Raw genomic sequence first — 24,519 nt, 5'->3', positions numbered from 1 at the left:
GGTGCCAGCAGAGGTTTGATGAGCACTTGCCCAATGGGACTAGACCTCTTGGAATGCACTTTCTTAGAATCCAGTTGCCATTCTACGAATAAGTGCACAGTCTACATGGAGGATCACCAAGGGCCTTGAACTCCCAGCTAGTGTCCAGCATGATATGCCGGACTCAGGACCTTCCAGCTATCTCAGCACCTCAGTCAAGTTCACATGAAGAAATGAGAACCACCTGATCAACAAAAATAATCATGGTAATTAATACCCTGTTGGTATTTAAAACCACTGAATTTGGGAGTGGTTTGTAACACATTAATAGATAACAAAAACACAAGGCTATGAGAACAAAAACAAAATGTCCTACCTAGCCTAGAAAATTGGAAGGCGTTTCCAGAGGAATTGATCATTTACATGGACTCTGAAAGAAAAATAAGAGTCATCTTCCAGAGAGGGCAGAAAGCACAACGGCCTGTGTTTGAAGGGAAGAAGATGCATTCAAAACCGGAATGAAGGTCATTTTCTTATGAATCTTCACCTAATTATGAAACATACAGAGGGAATTTCCTGGCAGTCCAGTGGTTAGGACTCAGTGCTTTCACTGCCATGGCCCGGGTTCAATCCCTGGTTGGGGAACTAAGATCCCGCAAGCTGTGCGGTGTGGCCAAATAATAATAATAATAAAATAAGTGAAACATAGAAAGGCAAACATATGTGTACATACTTATTTTATTTATTTTCTACAGCAGTAGTATATTTAAGAAGGAGTTGAGAGACTTCCCTGGTGGTTCAGTGGTTAAGACTCTGCGCTCCCAACGCAGGGGGCACGGGTTTGATCCCTGGTCAGGGAACTAAATCGCACACGCCACAACTAAGACCCGGCACAGCCAAATAAATAAATAAATAATTTTTTAAAAAAAAGATGGAGTTGAAAGCCCAGAGCTAAAACTGATATTTCTCTCCTTGCTTATTACTACTGACTTGCTATTACGAGCCATCTGCGACACGAACACATTGTGCTGGGACCATCTGTAATGTTCCTAATCTAATGGTTTAAATGATGGCTCATGTTCTCATTAGAAGATATTAGCACCTCAAAAACATTTGCTGGAAATAGCAAGGTACTGATCCCTTCAGATCCTATCAGATAGCTACCCTGGAAATTAATGCATGTAAGAGCAGGAAGAAAGGAAACCAATACTCATTGAATCCCTTCTAGGGGCCAGAACATTTGACAGACTCCTTGCATACATTCTCTCATTAATCCTCTCAGAAGTCTCAAAGGTATGTTTTATTATTCTATTTTTACTTATTAAAGAAAGTAAGGCTTTTAAACATTCATTAACCTGCTCAAGATCACACAGCTCCACAGTGGCAGAGCCAGGATTTAAGCCCCAGGCTCTCTGCTTCTGAGATCTATGATATCCATAGCAGCTGTTGTTGACCGCCTCCCCTAAATCCATTTCCCCTTCCTTCCACACTTTTGTTCAGGTATCCATATCTTCCTGGGGTGTTTTCCATCATCTCCAAGCAATTCTCCAAAGGTCAGTGGACATCAACTGGGTGTCATACAAATTTATCTCAATTCTGACCCTATCTACTTGGAGATAGCATCACATCCCACAGGTTAAGGGCTCAGGCTCACCAGATTCCCCTGCTTGAGATCCAGTCTCAAGTCCAGGGGCCACCTGCTGAATGACCAGCTATAAATTGGAGTTCCCAGAAACCCGAGGGGTCCTTGGGTCTGATAATTTGCTAGAATGACTCACAAAGCTCAGGGAAACATTTACTTAACATTTAACTGGTTTTCATAAAAGGATACTACTCAGAACAGCTAGATGAAAGAGATGCCCTCTCTAGGTACACCACTCTCCCAGCACCTCCATGTGTTCACCAACCCAGAAGCTCTTCAAATGTCTCATTGTTCAAGAGTTTTTATAGAGCTTAATCTGCAGTACCCCTTCCCTTTCCTAGAGGTTGCTGGGTGGGCCTGAAAGTCTCACCTTCTAATCACTCAGTCTTTCTGGTGACCAGCCCCATCCTGAGGCTACGTAGGGACACAGCCTTGAGTCTCCTCATTAGCATAGACTCCTGTGTGATCAAAACATGGGCTTCTTATGAATAACAAAAGACTTTCTGATCGCTCAGGAAATTCCAAGGGTTTTAGAAGTTCTGTGCTAGGAATGGGGACATACCAAATATATTTCTTATTATACCACACCTCCTCATGAAGCCAGTGAAATTCAAGGGTGGGCTTCTCTGTCTACAGCAGCATTTCTTAGCAGCAGGCACAATGGGCATTTGGGGCTGGCCAGCTCTTTGCTCTGAACTGTCCCATGCATCTTGGGATGTCTTGCATCCCTAACTTCCTCCTGCAGTCATTCTAATGACCCAAAATGCCCAACACACACCTGAATGCCAAGGCTCTGCTTGAACAGCTGGTCCATAGGGAGCACAGTGTTTCCTGCTAATGACAGTTCAGGAACTTACGCAGTGGTTGGTAAGCCAACCATGGGGTGGAATTTCTCTGCCACAGGTGGTGGTCCACGAATAAGAATGCAGCTTGGGGGACTTCCCTGGTGGTGCAGTAGTTAAGCATCCACCTGCCAATGCAGGGAACACGGGTTCGAGCCCTGGTCTGCGAAGATCCCACATGCCACGGAGCAACTAAGCCCATGCGCCACAACTACCAAGCCTGCACTCTAGAGCCCGCCAGCCGCAGCTACCGAGCTCACATGCTACAACTCCTGAAGCCCGCACACCTAGAGCCCATGCTCCGCAACAAGAGAAGCCACCGCAATGAGAAGCCCGCGCACCGCAACAAAGAGTAGCCCCTGCTCACCACGTCTAGAGAAAGCCCATGAGCATCAACGAAGACCCAACACAGCCAAAAATAAATAAATAAAAATAAATTTATTTTTTAAAAAAGAATGCAGCTTGGGTAAATGATGTGTATGGGGAGGTTTGCTAGGGAGCTCTCTGGAGAGAGTATATCTGGAAGAAACAGATTTTTTTACCCTGGAATTTTTCATGTAAAACTTTCATGTAAAACTTTTCATGTAAAACTTTTCACTCATCTCTGGAGTTTTTTTGTCGAATGAGGCAATAAATCACCTTTATTCCTTAAGTCAATGAAGTTAAATAACAAATCCCAAATGTTGGACTTCCTGTTTTTTACCATGGCAAGTACTCTACCTGATAGAATACCTTTCATAGGCTTTCAGGTCCTGCTGTCTCTACACAAAGAACATGGCCCTTTGGGCTAGCGGCAGTGAAGGGCAGGACAAAGACATCGATTTCTATTTCAAAACTTTCCCAACTTTCTGTCCTTTACTTCAGATTTCTTCTGCATCTGTCTTTGGTGTAGCTCCCTCCTCTCAGTAGAAGAGATGTTCCTTTCTCAGTCCAAGGTGAATTCCTTCACTCTCTTGGTCCAGACTCTTCCTACCTCCTCTTTCCCCATCACGCATTTTCCCTCTGTCTTGACTCTCCCTTTCTATGGTTCTTTACCCAAGATACATACTATGCCCAGACCTTCTCTTATCAACCAAGTCCTCCCTCCTACTAATGCACTTCTTATCTCTGGCACAGCCCCATCACAGCCAAGTTCCTTAAAAGTGCCATCTCCGGGACTTCCCTGGCAGTCCAGTGGTTAAGACTCTGTGCTTCCTCAAACCCAGGGGGCATGGGTTTGATCCCTGGTCGGGGAACTAAGATCCCACAAGCCATGTGGCCTGGCCAAAAAAAAAAAAGTGCCACCTTCATTGACTTCCCCACTTTCTAGTGTTTGCACTCCCCTTCCCCAACTAATCCTTAAACTACTATTATCTGATTTATGCCCTCAACTTCTCCAATGAAACTTCAATGGCGATGTCCACTGAAGAACTCCTAAATGATAAACCCAATAAGTATTTTCATCTTTATCATTTCTAATCTTTTTATTAAATGTGTCAATCAGTTTGTCCTTCAAAAATTCTCTCTTCCTTTGGAGTCTGTGTTTACCACCCTCTGATATATAGGTTCTTAATCTGGGGGCTGTGGATTACATAGATATGGATAGGGGGAAATTTGCATCTTTATTTGTATTAACTCTAACTGAAATTTAACATTTTATTCAACTATGATTGTTGTCAGCACCATGGTCTATTAGCAGTATCTACCGATTTGTCACTAATAGAAATACGGATGTTGTCATCTTACAATACAATTGATACAAACATCTTGTCACATCATTTACACTCATCCCAACTGCTAAATTATAGCCATTATTAGACCTCTTGTTAGATCTTGGTTTTTAATATATTAAAAAAGAAGCACATATATTACTCTAACACAAATTTGTTCCGGAAATATTTTAATAACAATTCTAATATAATTTTTTCTGTAATCCTTTGTTTTTGTACCTTTGATACCATTATTCTGAGCAGGCATCCATGAGCTTTACATGAATGCTAAAGGGATCTATTGCTGAAAGAAAACACCACGTTTCCTGCCGAATTTTTTAAAAATCTCTCAGATTACTGCTCCTCAGTTCAATTTTGAAGCTCATGTTACAGGGCCCACTGTCCCATTTTTTCTTAGCATCAGAACCACGTGTGACTGAGATTATAGTCATTAGATTTTACAGCAAGGGTTCTCCTAAGAACTTGGAAGTAAGTTTGTGCCCTGAGAGTTCAGGCTAACATTCAACATGTAATGATGACAGTCAGGTAGTGAAAATGACAGATAACACACTGAGAGCTTCACACACCCTCTGCGTTGCACGGTCATGCTATGATTTTGATATTATTTTCCCCATTCTACAGATTAAGAAACTGAATTTCAGATGGAATCAATGTCTTCATTAGGTCACATGGTAGGTAATTAATGAGACAGGGGGCTTAATATACTGCAAAATGAAGTTCACCAGAAGCAACCTAAAGATGCAGGTTGAATCCCAGGGCCAGAACTTGATGGTAATTTGATTGAATTGGGTAAGTCCATCAGAAGGAGGATTGGTCAGTCTTAGAGGCTGGAAAAAGGAAAATTTGGGAGATAAACATTGGTATTCTCTATTGAAATATTACTCAGGGGAGTTTTTGACTCATCAAAATATTTGGTAGTTGGTTAAGGCTATTGGGCCAGGGTTACAAATGCTTTCGCAGGCCAAACAGATACGGCTTGCAGGTCAGAGTGAGACGACAGGGTGTGGTCGAACTGATGAAATCAATGAGGAGACGAAATGCACTAGGAGGCATAGGTTTTACCCCCAGGAAAGACCATCCCAAATGTGAGCTGGATGTTTTGTGTTCCCTCCGCTTAAAGTCATTAAATATTTCCATGCACTTTACTCTTTGTAAGGAAAAGAAAAAGCTAGTGGAATGCATTTCACATATTCCTGTCTCTGAGATAGCGATTTCTTATTGCAATCTGACATTCTACTTTTAAAAATCAGACTTGTAAACTAGGTTAATGTGAGTCCATTTCTGAGAGATGGATTCACCTTTGATGTGTAGAGAAATCAGGTTTCTAAGCTTCATTTACTATATATACCAACCTGTTAGTTCCCTTGGGAGACTCAATCTAACCCTTCTTCATGAACATAAAACATTCATCACTTCCTTGTGGAGGACAAATACATTTTTCTTACATGTTACATGCTGATGACTTCTAAATTTGTATGTGGAGGTCAAAACTCTCATTGGACCCATATTTCCAGCTTCCAGCACTGCCACTTACTAGCTGTCATGACATGAGAAATTATTTAAACTCTTTAAGCTTCAGTCTCTTTTTCTATCAAATAAAGACTTTTTCTCTGTATATTTATTTTTATTTCCTTTAGCTATATTATCAGAATTTGGAAATTTAGGTGCAAGTGTTTGCATATATTAAAGGATTATGATAATCCTTTCACTACCTTTTTGAAAATTAATTCAATTTGCCCTTTCAAGTTTTACAAAAGAATTTTCACTTCCTCACATTTTTTTCCATTTCTGATTATTATTCTTTTTCTTTAAATATTTTAAATTAAAAAACTATCAGTGGGATTAACATATACACACTACCATATAAAAAACTGAAAACCAACGAAGACCTACTGTATAGCACAGGGAACTACACTCATATTTTGTAATAAACTATAAGGGGAAAGAACTGAATCACTTTGCTGTACACCTGAAACTAACACAACACTGTAAGTCAATTAAAAAGAAAACCCTCAGGGTAAAATGCAAAAAATAAAAACACAAATTAATTTAAAAACTATCAGATTTGTTGTGAAGATTAAATGATTTGGGAGGTTTGTTACACATTTTCAATTGTATTAAACATATGTGAATTTTAACAATGATTGTCAGAGACTTTAATAGATACACAGGTACAGCATGCAAACAGATAATACACAACAGAAGAACCACAAGTGTCTATCAGACACTTGAAAAAACATTTGGTCCCAACAACCGTACCAGCTGCATGGTATTTCTATCTGGAGCTCAGACCACTCCCCCAAGCCCCAGACCCAAATGTCCAATTGCTCATTTGATCCCTCCACTTGAATGACTGTTGGCATCTCAGTTCAACGTGTCCAAAACAGAATCTTTGATTCTCTCCCCTCTTTCCCACCTACCTGTTCTTCTCCTGCAATTAATGTGTTACCCTGTTCATTTGGCAAAATATCTAGGAATCATGCTTGTTTGTTCTCTTTCTCAGTCCTTCCATATATACTACATCAGCTAGCTGTGACTGGCTGGACCCTGGAAGCTTGGCTGCTGCCTGGACCCCTCTGGAAGCCAGAGGGGAGGGACACAGTCAAGAGCCTCAGGAAATCAGGGTGGGCATATACCCTCCCTCTTGCCTTGCAAAAACTCCCATCCCTTCTGGAAGTTGACCTCTCAAAACTATACCAGCAGAGCAGAAGAGAGGAAAAAGCAAGCGCCTAGGGACCCTGACACCCACCTGGGTGGTGTGGAGGGACCAGCTTGAAGCAGCTCCTCGGTTGCTGGTCTCCAAGGGCTGGGGTGCTGAGTCCCTCCTGACCCCACGTGCTGTCACCTGCCTCGGTCTCCTCTGGCCTTGGGACCAGGCCTCCTTGCCTGTCCCCCTCTTATAATTTCCAGTCTTCTTCTGGGTGCCAAACTTTCAGAAACCTCTTCCATGAGGTCAAAAAGCAAGCTAACTCTCCCTGTGCTTCAGTATTTATGATGAGCAAGGTGCTCTCAAGTGCGGGGATCAGGGAAGGGCCCCCTCCTCTGTCCAGAGTCCAAGACAGTCACTAAGCCTACCTGTTACTTCTTTTCACAATTCATTTCTTTTTTGTAACAAACTATGGCTTTTGCTGTGTCCTGTAAAGACTTTTGTTACAGTTTAGTTCTCTATGACAGGATGATTTTTATTAATTTTATCATTCATCTTTATTGCTTTTATTGCATCTTCTATTATTGTTTTATGAACCCTTTGTTTTCAATAAATAAAAATCTCTAGGTTTTTAATAAATAAATTAGGAGCCTGTAATTTCTTATTAGTTTTACTAGAAACATTGCAGTTAAAATGGTTCTCTAGAGCTGTGTCAAGTTAGAATAAATTTTCATTTATTTATGTTTGAATTTTTCTTCTGAGTCTTTGAAGGTATCTATTCTGAATTGGAAAGCTTTATAATAGGTATATCTTCTACTAAACTATATATATATGTCCATTGCTTACAGGCAGAAGTCTAAGATAGTCCCCAAGATCTCCACTCCCCCATGTACACACACTTTCTTCCAGTTGTTCAACCAAATACTAACTTAGATGCTGCTGTGAAATGATTCTGCAGATTCAATTAATGTCCCAAAACAATTGACTTCAAGATAGGGAAAAAAAAAAAAAAAGATAGGGAGATGGTCCTGGATGGGCCAGACCTAATCACTTGAGTCTTTAAAAGTGACGGGGCCCTTCTTAACAAAGAGATTCAAAGCAGGAGGGATTAAAAATGAGGGAGATTCTCTGTTGTTGGCTTTGAAGATGGAGTAAGCCATGTGGCAAGGAATGCAGGAGCCTCTAGTTGCTGATAGCAGCTCCTGGTTAATAGCCAGAAAAGAAATAGGGACCTCAGTCCTACAACTGCAGGAGGCTGAATTCTGCCACATCACATGGGCTTGCAAAAGGACCCCAAGCTCCAGGTGAGAATGCAGCTAAGTGGACACCTTGATTTTAGCCTTCTGAGATCCTGAGAAGAGAACCCATCTACACCAGGCCCAGACTTCTGCCCTACAGAACTGCGAGCTAATAAATGGGTATTGTTTTTCGCCAGTAAGTTTGTGGTATTTTGTTACTCAGCAATAGAAAACGAATCTAGTAGGACATGCTTATATTGAGATATGACCTCTACACCATACGATGAGTCAGCACAGTAGGGATTACAGTATTCCTGGAAACCTCTTTTTTTTTAAAGAATACCATGTGTTTTTGTTGTTGTTTTGTTTGTTTGCGCCAGGTCTTAGTTGTGGCAGGCGGGCTCCTTAGTTGTGGCATGTGAACGCTTAGTTGCAGCATGCGTGTGGGATCTAGTTCCCTGACCAGAGATCGAACCCAGGCCCCCTGCATTGGGAGCGTGGAGTCTTAACCACTGTGCCACCAGGGAAGTCCCCTGGAAGCCTTTTCTATGCTGGACAACTTGGAATGATTCAGCTACACATGAGAGACTGAATAAATATACCCTAGGGAGCTAAATGTCTTCCTCACTCAACTCTCAACCCTTCCTTAACCATTACCAAAAACAAAACAAAAAACCCTGTAGACACTCCAGCACTTCCCAACACAAGGGGGAAGTGTCAGTGGAGAGAAAGAACAGAATTCACAAATTAAAGTTTAAATATCTTACTTTTGCAAATTTTACCAAAAAAAAAAATTGACCACGTGAACACATTTGCCTTGGAAGGGGTCATGCAAGTGAGCGACCCTGAGCTTAAGGTTCCTTAGCTTCTCTCTCTATATATATATATCCTTAGCAGCTGGCATAGTACCTGACATATGAACAGCATGTCTCAATTCTTTCTTATACAGCTACATTAAATTAATCACCGAGTAGTTGTTTCATGACTTCAAATTTTTCTTAAGTGAATTCATGTTAATGGTGGGAGGCCTGTATACTGAGTCCACCCTCCATTTCCTGTATCCTGGGTCGCTTATAGTCAAACATACTATACAGAGAGTCCCTGACTTACCATGGTTTGACTTAACGATTTTTTGATTTTACAAAAGGGGTACACATTCAGTAGAACATGTACTTTGAATGTTGAATTTTGCTCTTTCCCGGGCTAGTGACATGCTGTACAATACTGTCTCTCGAGATGCTGGGCAGCACAGTGAGCCGCAGTCACCAGGGAGCCACGCGATCATGGGGGTAAACAATGGTACACTCACAACCATTCTGCACTTAGACGACCATTCTGTTTTTCACTTTCAGTAGAGTATTCAAGAAATTACATGATATATTCAACACCATTATAAAATAAGCCTGGTGTTAGAGGATTCTGCCCAACTGTAGGCTAATGTAACTGTTCTGAGCACGTTTAAGGTATACAGGCTAAGCTAGGTTCAGTAGGTGTATTAAATGCGTTTTCAACTTAACAGATAGTTTCAACTTATGATGGGTTTATCTGGATGTAACCCTACAGTAAGTCAAGGGAGATCTGTATACCCACTTCCTCATCTCTGCTTGTTTCCAAGAAAGAGAATGTAAATAATTCAGTTTTTGTTTCAATTAGTGATTCAAAAGCCTCAGTCTGTTCTTTTATAAATAAGCAAAATAGCTTATCTCAGGGTTCAGATGAGACAATCTCACTTTTGACATTTGGATTTAGTGTTTTTTGGAGTGAAGTGAAACAAGAACCTTCCAGAAATGCACTCAGTTGATTCAAAGAGAGAAAGTGGGATCTAGTTCTAAAGAGGTATTTGTCTATAATTGATTTTTCTAAAGGAAAAATTAACAAAAATTAGAGCATATCAATGATGAATAATCTGCTCTTTCCAACAGATGCTTTTGTATTATAATTTGTATCAAATACAGTGTGAAGAAAATTATCCATTTACTAAGAATAAAAAATCTTCTCCGTTAAGTCTAGTAAGGAAAACTTCAAGATAAGACCCCAAAGTGACATAAGCCTGCAGTTCTTCTAATAAATATTACAGTACAAGAAAACACTACATTTAAGGAATAAGATGGTAGTCAAACTCTACTTGTTTGCACCTTAAACCTTTTAAAGGCAGTGTTTCCCCTACCTCCATTTAATGTAGATTTTTAAAATTAATTTTTTATTGGAGTATAGTTGATTTGCAATGTTGTTAGTTTCTGCGGTACAGCAAAGTGAATCAGCCATACATATACACATATCCACTCTCTTCTAGACTCCATTCCCATATGTCATTACAGAGCACTGAATAGAATTCCCTGTGCTATACAGTAGGTTCTTATCGGTTCTCTTTTATATATAGTAGTGTGTATATGTCAATCCCAATCTCCCAATTTATCCCCCCACCCCTTTCCCCCTTGGTAACCATAGTTTGTTTTCTACATCTGTGACTCAATTTCTGTTTTGTAAATAGGTTCATTTGTAGCATTTTTTTTAGATTCCACATATAAGCGATGTCGTATGATATGTTTTTCTCTGTCTGACTTACTTCACTCAGTATGACAATCTCTAGGTCCATCCATGTTGTAATATAGATTTTTTTAAACCTGAGACATAAAACGCATGACCAACTGCTATAATATTTGGACATAACACTGCAGGTAGGAAATATGTGCAGGTAGGAGAATATTGATTCCCATAAAATTATTCAAATAAGTTAATGAAAAAGTAGAAATAAATTGTTAACTCTGTTGAACCACATGAATCCTTAAGGACTTGAGATGAAAGCAAACAGCAATTCCTTTTTAAAAATCCTTTTTAGGAGATCGTTGTCATTGTATTCGATCCTCAAAAAATTGCTTTGAAATGTAATTTTTAAAACCTGAAAAATATGTTTTCTCTTCCTTTTGCAACTGTAAAATGATTCTTTTTCAGGTCTTTTTTTTTCAAAAGTACTTTTAGACGTGCACAAAACCAAAACCACAATAAACTTCTTTATAGACTAATCTGTTTATAGTAAAATTTTATTGTAGACAGGTTAAATGAAACTGATTTGACCCAAAATGTATCTGATTTCAGATGGTTAGACATTTATTAGATCCTTGTTTTCACTTGATCTCTGTAGGTTGTGGTAGCCAGCTTCTAGGATGGCAGTGATCCTCACCTCTGGTTATTAATGTCCTTGTGCAGTCCCTTCCTATGTTTTATCACAGTGGGTCCATGGGACCAGAAGGATACAGCAGGAGTGGTGGGATGTGACTTCCAAGGTTAGGTCACAAAAGACACTGAGGTTTTGGCCTTATGCTCACTCTCTCGTATCTCTCACACTGGGAGAAACCAGCTTCCATGTCATGAAGATACTAAGCAGTCCTCTGGGAGGTCCATGTGGTAAAGAACTAAGGCCTCAGCCATAAGCCACCTTGGGAATAAATCATCCAGCCCCAATCCAGCCTTCAGATGACTACAGACTGCAGCCCTGGCTGAAAGGTTAACTGCAATGCCATGAAGAGACCTCCAAGCCAGAGCCACCCAGCTAAGCTGCTCCTAGATTTCTGATGCATAAAAATTGTGTGAGAATAAATGTTTACTGCTGTTGTAAGTTATACTGTACTTTTTCGCAATGTTTCATTTGAAGGAATTGCTGGGAATTGATCCCCAGATTACTTACATTGAGAAATTTAAAAGAGCGGTAGAAGTACAGCAATGATTCTTGGACAAATTTAAATTAGCCTTGCAGAATTTTAAATGGGAGCCTTTGGATGTAACCTCAATGTCCGAAGAACAGATTTATTTTTTAACTAACTTCTTTAAAATAAAAAAGTTTGGAAAAATAGACTCCTATTTTCTCCGTATTAGAAGTGAAAATGTGATTCTTTGATAGTCATTTTCTTCTCTCTCACTCCATATGTTGAAAATTCTGATAATGAGACAGTTAGAAGCAGAGATAAAGATTATATAGGAGGGAGAGGAGCTGGAAGAAGGTTGAAATGTGATCTCGTAATTCCTGGCACCCATCTCACACAAAAGACATCAGTGACAGAAGGTTTTCAGTGTCCGCACCTCCCACTGGGACAGAGCTAGCTTATCATGTCCTCACAATTGGAGAGAAAATGGATTTCCCTTTATCAAAATTTAAAGACCTTTACGGGTAAAGATTAAAATAAACTGAAACACTCATGGGAGTAGTAAATGGTTTCTTTTCAGCAAAATATGAGGTATACTCCTCAGGTATCCTCATTCTCATTCTGATCCTGACTTTTCCAAAATAAGGACACCTACCAATGAACACGAGACACGGAACACATTCAGGATAAATGGATGAATATGTGTTCAAACCAGAGGGTGTGAAGATTGCATGGTCCAGTCTTTGCTGACAAAAACCCAACAATGCAGATAGTAAAATATTACCGACGTTATACAGTTCTATGGGGGTCAGTCTTCTAATATACCTAGATACATTCAAGAAAATCATTCACCTGCAATTTGGTATATACACTCTCTCCTAGTAATAATGTACTTTTCAGAGTGCTCTCATATCTACCTCCCAGTGATTCTATTAGCAACTGGAATTATCATCTCTATTGAGTATATGACAAAAATTCTCAAGGTCAGCTTGTTGGTGGCAAGAAAGACTGTAATTCAGGCCTCCTGGAATCCAATATTGGGCCATTCCCCAGACCACTCTCTCTGTGGAAAGCACTAGGCAACTGTTAAGGACTGAGAAAAGTAGGTAGTTTAAGAACACTATTTTGGTTTTTAACTCATTTTTAAATTTGTTATTAACCATTATGTAGTTATATTTTTTTAATCCACGATTTTATAAAATGAGCTTATTATTATGCCAATATTCACTGTTTCTCTCATTTGTGCACTTATGTAGGCCCCTTCTGTTATGAATAGTAAGTCCATCAGTAACAAAACTAACCTACATATGAAAGAAAGTTTCTTCACTCACCTACACACACATTGACTCAGGATGTGAATTTGCAATCATTCCATTTTGACCCTTCAGGTAAACTTCTGAAGGATGAGCAGAATGGAATGGAAATATAAAGCAATTATACTCCAATAAAGGTGTTTAAAAAAAGAAAAAAGAATGCAATGGAAGAGAGAAACCAGTCATTTCTGGCTTTGACAAGTGGTCAGAAATCAGTCATGAGTAGAAAAGTAAGAGAGGGAATACTAAGTGCGTTACCCAACAAGAACATAAATGGCAGATGAGGTGGATAAGGTGAACAAAGTACAGTGGAGAGGGCTGCTGAAACATCTGGAATGACTAGTAAAGCAATAACTATGAAAGATAAGGCCCTTTAAGGCTCAGCTTAGATGGCTCTCCTTCCGCTTCTGCTGGGGAGCAGCTACATATACAGGTTATCATTAGCAGAGAGGTTTGACTGCACAGAGACCATAGTAAATCAATTGCTTGCAGACATAGCAAAACCCTATTAGTGAGTGGCAAGTGACAATTAAGCTGATTGTTACAGAGTAGAGTGGACACAAGCAACACACTTCGGGTGTCACTGTCTCCCATCACCCCAGATGGGACCATCTAGTTGCAGGAAAAGAAGCTCAGGGCTCCCACTGATTCTGCATTATGGTGAGTTGTATAATTATTTCATTATGTATTACAATGACTACCCATGACTTAACATGAGAGAGACTCTAATCTCCTTTAATGGAGCGTCTTTGTTGGGCTCATTTAACTCCTACAGTTCTTAGTGACAGGTTGGAGGTGGAACACAGGGAGAGGGTGAAGGAAAGGGGGAAATGACTTCAGTGTTTACTTAGTGTCTCCTGAGAGCTTGACACTTTGCTAGACACTTGTGTCATCTCATGAGGAATCTAAGGCTTAGAGAGTTTAGTAATTTATCCAAGATCACTCATCTGACAGGGGGTAAATTCAGGAGTTGAACGGAGTTCTTTCTTCCTCCAGAACTGGTACTGAGCTTATGAGTATATGCAGGAAAATTAATTCTGTCATGGTGTTTAGAAATGGCTTAAAGCAAGCATTTCACAGTGATTCTTAATTATTTCTGGGTCATGGACTCGTGCGAGGATCTCTCCCATAAAATTACATATATGCAAATCCATGCAACATTGTGCATATCATTTCTGGAGGATCACAGGGCTCCCAGAGTGCATTCGAGAGCTGGCTAAGGAAACCATGGGAACCAAAGTAAGAACCTATGCATTACAGTATTCCAAGCCACTGTTCTCCCATCCCATTCCCCCACTACCTCTCTTCCCACAGTCTGAGAGTGATCAAAACCTGAGAAAATTTAAACACATGAAAAGTTTGGTTGGGAAGAGTAAATTCAAAAGTCTAATATAATACTCTACTTTAAAATGTCATGGAAAACTTGAATAAGGAGACCTTGGAGAATATAGCCTTAAACAATCCTTAAATTTCACAGTTATGACCTTCAGACCACATATGATGTAAGACTGAGAGATGAGGTTATCAGAATTCGTCCCCAAGGGAATGAAATAGCTGAAAATCGAACAGAATGGAAAATCCCACGAAGTATCCTATAATTTAAGGGAAGAGAGTTTTATTTCTGTCATTTTTGCCTAAGGAGTTTTTCTTGAAAAAATGTCTTTGGATTTTGGGGGCTACGTAAAGTGTTTAAAATGAAGTTTGTGTGGGTTTTATTTACACCTTGTTTCAAAGAGAATTTAAGACAGCATATAGTCTTAGAGAAAATATAACAAAATATTATGAATTACACATAGAAAAAAATAAACGTTGAGACATAAAATAGAGACAGGAAAGGAGCTGACTTTAAAACAGGAATTTGTATAGTGATTAGGCCTTAACTCCTTCGAGGTAATTTTTAGAAATTATGCAGCACTAAGGGTTTCACACATTAAGTATATGTTTTTCATAATTTACAAAATATCTTCACATATATTATCTCATTTGATCCTAAACTGACTTTGAGAGGCAGTTATTCTCTACATTTTCCAGACAAGGAAACCGAGGCTTAGCAAGGGACTTGAAAAGCTAGTCCTTGCTCCTTTCAAAGCCACTGATTGTTATAATTCCTGCGCACCAATAACTAACACCTCTCAGTTCTGTGCAAGAACCATATACACTTGACTCCTGTGGCCCTGACATTTTCATGAGAGAAAGATTACCACCTACTTTACAGGTGCTTTAGATCTGGAGGTGGATAGACATAAAATTAAAGGACTTCAGACTTGTAATAGACCTTTCAGGTAACACTTAACTCCGTTGCTTTATCAATGAGTGTGTCAAAGCTCTAGGAGGCCAAAAGATTTGCAACAATCATCCAACCAGTTTGTGGTAAGACCAAGATCAAAAGCAGGTTTCCTAAGTTCTCTTTACACTGCATTGCCTCTAAAGCTCTATACGTATCCTTTTCTATAATTTTTTACATTCAGTTCTGACCTTTCTCTTCCCAGTTTCCGTGTCCACTGGGTAAAGTGCCGCATGCATCCTGACATGGCAACAAGCCCGTGCATGACCTGGCACCAGTGACTTCTCCCACAGTTCTCCTCTAACAGTATGGGAATGCTTCTGATCGTAAGGATGCTAGGCTTTCATGGAACATCCCCACAGAGTTGTCCTGTTCGGGCTATGTGTAAAGGGCATACCGCTGAGAGTAGTAAGAAATTGAGTTTCTCCTGGAAGGAGGGAACTTTCTACATGTCTACCACCAGGAAAGACTTGAGTGAAGGCACTCAGATGGGAGGGACAAAATGGCCTTTGGAACATGGCAGGCCTAAGAAGGGACTTCTCCACCCCCAAACTAAAGATGGGTGAACTAGATTATGCAATTCCTGGTAATTTTTCACATCAAATTTTTGTGTGCTGTCTCTGAAAATCCCCTCCAAACAGTAAAAACAAACAAACAAACACAAACCTGTGAGTTGATGTTTGGAAAGGCCATTCAAACCATGTAGCAACGAAGTACTGCCAGCCCAGCATGAAGGTTTCGGTAGAATGACAGATCCTAAAAGGGAGAGGAAAATATTAGGCAACAGGAACCAGAGCCACTAAACCCCAGTCACTTCTGCCCTAGCAATGGCTCTCCTTCCACTGCCAACATTAGAGGCTATGGGTTAGCAAATAAGCTTCCTTATGCAACTTCATATTCCCTGAACAGATCCAGGACCTTTGCACATTGTTTCTTGCGCCTAAACTTCAGTTCCCTTCCCCCACCTTCTGTCCTCTTGACAAACTCTTCCTTCATATTTCTGGGTCAGACATCATCTTCTCTAGATAACCTATCCTGACACTTTTAACTCTGTCTTGCATCTCCTCTTCCAAAATCTGTGTGCTCCTTTAGAACAGTGTCTGCCTTTAGTTCCAGGGCCTAGCAGTGCATGAAATATAGTATGTGCTTAAAGTGTTAGTTGAATAAACAAAAAAGTTAATTTTTTTCCTTTAAGTGCATTTTTCAATAGGTTATTCATGAACACTGCAAAATTTCAAACTGCCCTTGAAAAATTCAGTGAAAAGTAGATCTTCCCTCCAATCCCATCCCTTCCTTCCCCTGGTCCCAGGTGTGTCCTTTCAGATTGACTACGTACTATGGGTCTTTAAGTATATTCCTGTCATTTTTCTACACAATGGTAAAAGTTATTTATATAACAATAAAATATAGCTTATAAACATACAAATGTAATTTATCACTTACTATATATAAGATAGTTGTATATATAATATATATAACATAAATGTATATCTATACACTGAGTCCTGTGCCTTGTTTTTGCGTAACGTTAAGTCAGGCTTTTTTTTTTTAAGACCGCATAGTATTCCACCGCAGGTGCATATCATGGTTTACCGCATATTCCCTAACTTAGGGTTTCGAATTTACAAACACTTCCATTTTCCCTGTCAAAGCCCCGTCCCGCACCACAGATACAGCCTCGCCCTCCAACCCCGCCCCGAGAGGCTCCATCATTTTCGAACACCTTGTCACGAGCCCAGGGCAGGCCCTGCGCCGAACGCGACCTCCGCCTTCCCACCACGTGTCCCGCGTCCCCACCGCAGGGCGGAAGGACGCGGCTCCGCTCGCGTCGCGGCGACGGAGCCGCAAGGCCCCTCCCCTGCCACAGCGTCTCCCGGCCGCCGGCGCCCGCCGCTCAAAGGTGCCGGCAAGACCAGCGCCCGGCCCCGCCTGGCTCTGGGCCGACGGGGCAGACGGCAGCGGCCGACGCGGCACCACGGAGGTCTCCGGCGAGGCGAGGCGGGGCGGGGCTCTGGCTGGGCGGGGCTCCGGCCGGCGTGGCGCTGCCGGCGTGCGGGGCTCCTCCCCTTTCCCCCGGCGGCGGCGCCGGCGGCCGCAGAACTTCCGGGTCGGCGCGGAGGCGGGGCGGAGGCGCCGCAGCGGCTGTTATTGTTCAGCTGGGCTCCGCTGGGCGCTGTCTCCCTTGGCTCAGAGGGTGTCAATTTGTCCCGCTTCCTCTCGGCCCCTCACTCCCGGAGGCTGACGACGACGGCGGCGGCTGCGGCGGGCGGGGCCTGGCGTTTCGAGGCCGAGCGGCGCCGGGGTGAGGGGCGCGGAGAAGGAGGAGCAGAAGCAGGAGGAGGAGCCGCGTGCCCTGGCACCGAGCGGCCGCGGCCATGGCGTACGCCTATCTTTTCAAGTACATTATCATCGGCGACACAGGTGAGCCCCGGAGCGCGGCGGGCGGGGGTCGGCGGCCTCCGGGCCGGGGCTGGGGGGCAAACGGCGTCTGGCCGCGGCGCGGGAGCTGCCGCCGCCGGGCGCCTCCCCCCCGGCCGCGCCGCTCCATTTCCGCAGTGCTGGAGCTGGTGACGTGGGCACTGCGAGCGGCCGCGGCCTTGCCTGGCCGGCCCGGCCCCGGCCCCGGCCCTGCAGCTGGGGGCCGCGGCCGCCGTTTCGACGCGCGATCTGGGGAGTGTATGAGAGGAGGGCCGGCCCAGCCCGGGGCCGTCAGAGCCTGGCTCTGAGGATCGCACGCCCTGCCCCGGGCCCCTCGCCTTGGGCCTCTTCGCCGCCCCCGAGAGAGGAAAGCGGGGCCGAGGAGAGCAGACGGTGATGGGAGGAGGACCTTGGGCTTCCTGACCCACGCGCACCTGCCGAGGCCCGGGCAGAGCGCTTGCTGGCGTGGGACAGCCAGCTGAGGACAGACAGAAGCCTCTAAAAAATAATAATAGTAGTAACATAGGTATGTAGTTTTATCACTCAACTCCCAAGTCAGAGTAAGTCACATCCCGTTACTTGACGCCTGGGGAATCCCTTTCGAGGTCATTAAAGCATGAAGGAGTTCTGTCGACTTCTGCCACGTGTAAACTGGAGGTTCTTTGATAGTAATGCAAGGCGTTCAGCGCTCTTGGTGTGCGCTGGCGTGTGTGTGTGTGTGTGTTGGGGACACTTTGGTTTTTTCGATACATCAAATCCAGGCTCACAACTGCCAGTTATCAGGTGACCTGATGTCCATTCGAAGCAGAAAGAAATACAGTTATTTGCACTGAAGATAACATTCCATTGTATTTCGCAGATAAAGTAGTCAAACTCGTTGAAAATATTTTTAATATCTGCGATTTCTTGGCATTACTTTGAATCTGATAATAAAACTAAGACTTGTTCAGGTGTTATAACTATTAATATACCGGAGTCTGATTGCAGTGATGACTCTTGCACAACTTTGGACCCTTTGCACAACTTTGGAAATGTAAGCAGCAGCTTGTGGTTGCACTAGTGATATGGCAGATTGAACAAGTAGCACAAGAAGCATGTTGATTGCTGCCTAAAAGAAAAACTTTCTGCTGTAAACAGTCTTTCAGCAAGGCTTTTTGGTGTGCATGTGGAAACGGGATAGTTTTCTGCGTAAAATCCTGGATAAAGCAATGTTTTGCACATGTTCATAGCGTGCCTATATGCTTTTTTAAATGCTGTGGCATACTTGAAGGAAGTGAGGTTCTAAAGCCTACTGGCAAATTTTGATTGAGGCTGTAACACTGAGATTGGAAGAGGGAGTTCACGTTAACAGCTATATGAGTGGGTTTGAGAAGTAGAGAGAAGAGTGATGATGGACGTGAAGCAGTAGTGATGCTTCAGATTAGCCTTCACAGGTTGCCTTCGTTCAGCTGACTTACCAAGCATCTGCTGTGGGTAAAGTATTGTACTGGGAGTAGTGGGGCTACAAACATTCACAAGGCGGTGCTCCCTTCTTTTGGAATTTGCCCTCATGCAAAAACAGTCCCCTGGCGGTTCAAAGGGACGACATTCTTTCTTGCCATTGCTACCGTTACCACCTAGTTCCAGCACTGAGCAGTTGACCCTGGACTGTCCACAGCATTTACTTTCACCCCACTCCAGCTCAGGTGGTATAGTTGACTGTCAGACTAACCTTCCCCAAACACAGCTGTTCGGAGGCTGTTCCTCTGTTCACGTTCTTTAGTTTGACCTTCAGGGAACTCCATATTTTAGCCCGTGTTTAACTTCTCTAGCCTTCTTTCCCATTATTCGCGAGTCTCCACTTTCCTCCTGCCATTGAGGCCCTGTGCTTTTTCCTGGTCTCTGCTACCCTCTCTGCTTGGAGTGCCTCTCTGTCGAAATTCTGTCATTCCTCAAAGTTTCACTTGAGTCTTTTGTAATCTTTCAGAGTCAATGTTTATTAAGTTCTTTTGATGTGTCAGGCCTTCCTGGTATCCTGGCTGGAAGTGACCACCACTCCTTATCTGGATGTATCCCACTTTGTATCGTTCTTCTGATATTAATTCCTGACTGTTCTGTACACATTTATAATTGATTATATACCTCTTGAGGGCAGAAAAGGTGTTTTGTATGGTTTTGTATTCCAGGAAGAGCCTGTAGAAGATGGACAGTAGGCTCCATACATTTAATTAAATTGATGAAAGAACAGCCGAACAGGCCATAATGTTCCTACTAATATATATTAATAACTTGACAGAAGAATTTTTTAGTCCAATTCTGACACTTTCTTACTACTATCATTAACTTTGGCCAAAATCCTTTACTATGTTTTCTTAATTCAAAGTATATCCGTAGTTGTAAGGTCCACTTAATGTGGCCCTCCCCACACGCAAAAAAATGATCAGTAATCAGTAGTGGGAAATCCATCCTGATATTTAAAAAAGTCATAGTGTGAAAAATATGCATTTTAGAAAGAAGGAAATCACTGTTTTTCCTGATTCTCCCTTTCCCTAGCCTTCCCTTATAATAATGAAGCAATCATTATTAGCCTTCTCTTCTCTCAGTAGAGAGCTAAAATGAGGACAAATGTGGAAGTACCGCACACATTTTCCTTTCCAGAGTTCCCTCTTTCACAGAAGAGACTTTTAAAATGTTTTACATGATCATGATACTGTTGAAATGTTCATTTTCTTACTGCATGGCCAAATGTAGTTAAAATATAGCTTTACAATTTTTCATTGGTAATGTCTTGTTCCTGAAAAATTGTTTAGGAAAATGTGTCATTTAAACCTAGATATAAAGTGGAAATTAGATTTTAACAAGCCTGGACTAATATTATAAGCAGATAATTATAAAGTATAGAGGGAGAGAAAAATTGTAGTAAACCTATAATTGTTGCTTCTAAAATTCTGGCGTCTGCCTTCCATTTTAATCTCATCACTAACCCTCCCTCCCCTTTCCTGCCTTTCAGCTAGGCACAGAAAAGCACAAACCTGGTTGTGTTCTGTCTGAAATACCCTTTCTTACTGTGCTCCACTCCCCAAAGCCCCACTCCCAGTTAAAGTGAAAAGACAGGTTAGGTCAGAACTTTTTCACCTGAGCAACTCCTATTCGTTCATTCTTTTAAGATGATAACAAACCCCACCCGTCCCTGTCGCCTGGTGCCGGTCACCTCCACTCTTCCTCCTTCTCTGCCCACCTCCACCGTTTGGTTTGGTTGGCTTGTTTTTGTTTTTGCTTAAACTCTTTCAGGGACAAGTGCTATATAAGTAAATAAACAAGACCAGCCTGGTCACACATTATCATATCATCTGAATGCATTTTCTAATTTGAGATATAATTGACATATAGCATTGTATTAGTTTCAGGAACACAGCCTAATGATTTGATAAACGTATGTATTGTGAAATGATTACTACAATAAGTTTAGTTAACATCCATCACCACACATAGTTTGAAAGGTTTTTTTTCTTCTGATGAGACCTTTAAGATATACTCTCTTAACTTTCAGCTCTTCAATACACCGTTGTTAACTATACTCATCATGCCATACATTACATCCACAGGCGTTGTTTATCTTATACCTAGAAGTTTGTACCTTTTGACCACCTTTACTACGTACATCTTAATTTTTTTGTTTGTTTGGAAAGTTTTTGGCTTTGTCTTAAAAGTAAGGGTAGGCATTCTGTATCAGAAATGTTTAATAGATGAGTGGATGGGCGCTTGGGGGAGGTGCTGCAGGGCTTTACCTGGGAGGTGATATTTGAGCTGAAATTAGAATGCATAAGGATTTGCCAGGTGAGCAAAGGGGAAATGTCTAGTAGGTAATTGGAAGTATATGTTTGCAGCTCAATCAATGGTGGTTTTAAAAGAGAGAGTGATATTGGGAAGTTAAAAATAGAGCCATACTGTGGGCCATTTTAGAAAACTTTGAGTGTGAAAGAGAAGGAAAGAGTAAGTTTAGAGTTGGCTGCAGGATCAAGTTGGCTGATGTGTGTGTGTGTGTGTGTGTGTGTGTATTAGGATAGGGGAGACTTGAGGTTGAAAGTTTGAAAATACTAGAGAGAGGGCAGGAGCAAAATCCCAGAGAACTTGGGGAAGGAATGGTATTTGATTCTCCAAAGCTTTAGGGCTGTAACAGAAAGAAGACCTCTTCCTGTGGGAGACTCAAACTTGAGTTTCTTTAGATTCTTGTGAGTCACCTAGGGTGTTGGTTTCATTCTTTTTTTTGAAGGATTCAGTGGCCCAACCCCCAGCGATTTTGATTCACTAGACCTGAGGTGCAGCTTCTTGTTACAAAATCTGAGGCCAGAAACGCTCGCTAATCATTTTATATAATTACATGAGCAAGTTTGTTAGATTATTTTGGAAAACAAACAGTAGGAAAACAAACTGGGAAATTGGGAGGTAGAAAAATACCACTGAAGTTTTTTTTAATTATGAAATATATCATGCATATAAAAACATATGCATGTTATATGTTTACACACTTTAAAGAGTAGTATTGAATCAAACACCCATTCCAGAGAAATACAGAGCCTTATCGTATACCTCTCCGACAGGCTTTCACTAGCCTGAATTCTGTATTATTCCTTCCCTAGCTTTTCTTCACAGTTGTATCATTTACACATCCCTAAACTATATTGTTTAGTTTTGCCTCTTTTTAGATGTGTTTAGTTGTTTTATTAAATGAGAGAGCTAAAATGTGCCTGAAACATACATTTTAACATCATCTAGAATTTCCTTGAAGTTTTTGCTTTATGCATGTTGTTTGTAGTCTTTCAGGATTTTTGACTGCCCTTTCTCTTTCTCCTTCTCTCCTAGCCCGTTTATGTCCTGCTTGCTTCCCCTAATATTTATATTGCTCTTGAGACTTTATAGTGAAGCGCGGAGGCTGTGGCCCTATTGTTCTCATTCCTTTTTCCCCTTCTCTCCTGGTGAACCTGCGTCCTCATCTCCAGTCGTGGCCCTCGCTCTTCTAGCTAGTGCTCTCGTCCTTTATGCCCGCGCTCCATTCCTGCGCCAACCTGAAATTAATTTTCTCCTTTATCTCCCCCACTGCTCCCCCTCCCCCATGTCATCTCGACAGCTCTCCTCCTCTTGTGGTAGCCAGTAATTTTGCTGTTTCACTTGAGCAGATCCTGATTTTGCCAGCTTAGCTGTTTTTCCCTCTCACTCTGGCCCAGCTGTGCTTGCTCCATTTTGTTATTCTCTGCTCATCCTCAATCTGGGAGGCTGTGTCCTTTGCCGCAAGAGATGCAACCACATACCGCCCTTGTCCCTCTTTCTGACTTTTTGTTTTCTGTGAAACTTCCCCATTTGATTTCATCAGCCTCGTTTATTTGCTGGTTTGAAAATACTCCACATTCTAGCTGTTATTCTTCACTTGTAAGTAAAGGACACCTGGCAAAAAGATGCTAGATTCCCTCTGCTATATACACCCGTAGACACCCCCTTTCATTCCTGTGGTGTTTCTCAACTCAAACGACTTGGGTCTCGTCCTTGGAGATGCTGTTTTAGTAGATCTGCGGTGAGTCCTGGACATCTGCTTTTTAAAAGCATTGTTTGTAGTGGTATTGTGACATTCCTCTCCTTGTCAATTATGAGCCTTTTTGCCTGTTTTTCTAAAATTGATTCTTTTCTAAAACTGTAAGATTTTCTGCTTTCTGGGATTCTGTTGAAGTAATCCCTAAGGCATATCCAGGGTGAATTTATATGGAATTCTCCATTACGTTAGTTCTTGGCACTCTGTCTACCTAGTAGATTCTTATGAGGGATTCTCCACACTTTTTATAGTTCATACACAATATCAAAAGCTTTTTATCTTTTAATCCTTCAACTGGTATGTGTGAGGTTACCATTTCATAGATGAAGAAACTGAGCTATGTCCTTTGGGGCAAACTGTTTCTTCCCTCTCCCCACCTCTTCTGCTTTTCATAGCTATGATGTAACTCTAAGTTTCTCCAGTTCTGTCTTGAAAATGCTGCCATTTTTCAGGGGTAGCTGACAGTTTCTTGTGTTTCTGGTCAAATCTGAGGGAGAAAATGAATATTGATGGATGATGCTGAGTGAAGTTCTTGAAGGCAAGACTGTGCCTGGCACAGAATTAGTGCCTCAGAAAACGATGCATGTGTGCTAGGTAGCCTCTGCTGGTTAGGCTACATGCATTGGCCAATTTATTTGTCCTTGTTTCAGAAAGGATTTAAGGGCACTTACATAAAAATTTTTTGCAGTTTTTTTTAATGCAAGTTAGAGAGCGTATTAGTTTCATGTTGCTAACGTAACAAACCACAATATTCTTAGCAGCTCAAACAATGCAATTTATTATCTTAGAGTTCTGAAGCTCTACATAAGTTCATGTACATATCAGTAGTCTGATGTGTGTTGCACTGGGCTAACATCAAGGTTTTGGCAGGGCTGGGTACCCTTCTGGAGGGTCCTTGCTCATTCAGGGTGTTGGTAGGGATAGAGTTCCATGCTGAGATGTCCATTTTCTTGCTGGCTGTCATCTCTTCCCGGCTTCCAGCATCTACCCACATCGTCACATGATTTGGCCCATGACCCCCTTCCTTCATCTTCAAAGCGAGCAACAGTGGATCAAGTCCTTTTATGTCACATCTTTTTTTTTTGGCTGTGTTGGGTCATCGTTGCTGCACGCAGGCTTCCTGTAGTTGTTGCGAGCCTGGGATACTCTTCATTGCAGTGTGCAGGTTTCTCATTGCGGTGGCTTCTCTTGTTGTGGAGCACGGGTTCTAGGCGCACGGGCTTCAGTATTTGTGACACGAGGG

The 24,519-nt window shown here is 41.8% G+C and overlaps 2 protein-coding genes across 4 annotated transcripts in view; one reads left to right on the top strand and one right to left on the bottom strand.

Annotated features, from left to right (window-relative positions):
* The window catches only part of CA8 (carbonic anhydrase 8), a 212,338-nt gene extending 195,068 nt beyond the window's left edge, over positions 1-17,270 (bottom strand). For both annotated transcript variants that reach the window (XM_029222670.1, XM_029222671.1), the window contains exons 1-2: positions 17,019-17,270; positions 15,962-16,051 (exon numbers count right to left, since the gene is read on the bottom strand). The gene's annotated coding sequence lies outside the window, so the exon portion shown is untranslated. The remainder of the gene's footprint in view (positions 1-15,961; positions 16,052-17,018) is intronic.
* A 146-nt stretch (positions 17,271-17,416) lies between these two features.
* RAB2A (RAB2A, member RAS oncogene family) overlaps positions 17,417-24,519 on the top strand; it is a 73,225-nt gene continuing 66,122 nt past the window's right edge. For both annotated transcript variants that reach the window (XM_029222524.1, XM_029222525.1), the window contains exon 1: positions 17,417-17,716. In XM_029222524.1, the coding sequence (XP_029078357.1) occupies positions 17,671-17,716 (46 nt within the window). In that variant the 5' untranslated portion in view covers positions 17,417-17,670. The remainder of the gene's footprint in view (positions 17,717-24,519) is intronic.

This window comes from Monodon monoceros, unplaced genomic scaffold (genome assembly GCF_005190385.1).
Source record: "Monodon monoceros isolate NGI ecotype Baffin Bay Population unplaced genomic scaffold, NGI_Narwhal_1 Super_Scaffold_14, whole genome shotgun sequence".
NCBI classification, from domain to species: Eukaryota; Metazoa; Chordata; class Mammalia; order Artiodactyla; family Monodontidae; genus Monodon; species Monodon monoceros.
Note: the sequence above shows the minus strand (reverse complement) of the source record. Positions and strands in the feature narration are given on the sequence as shown.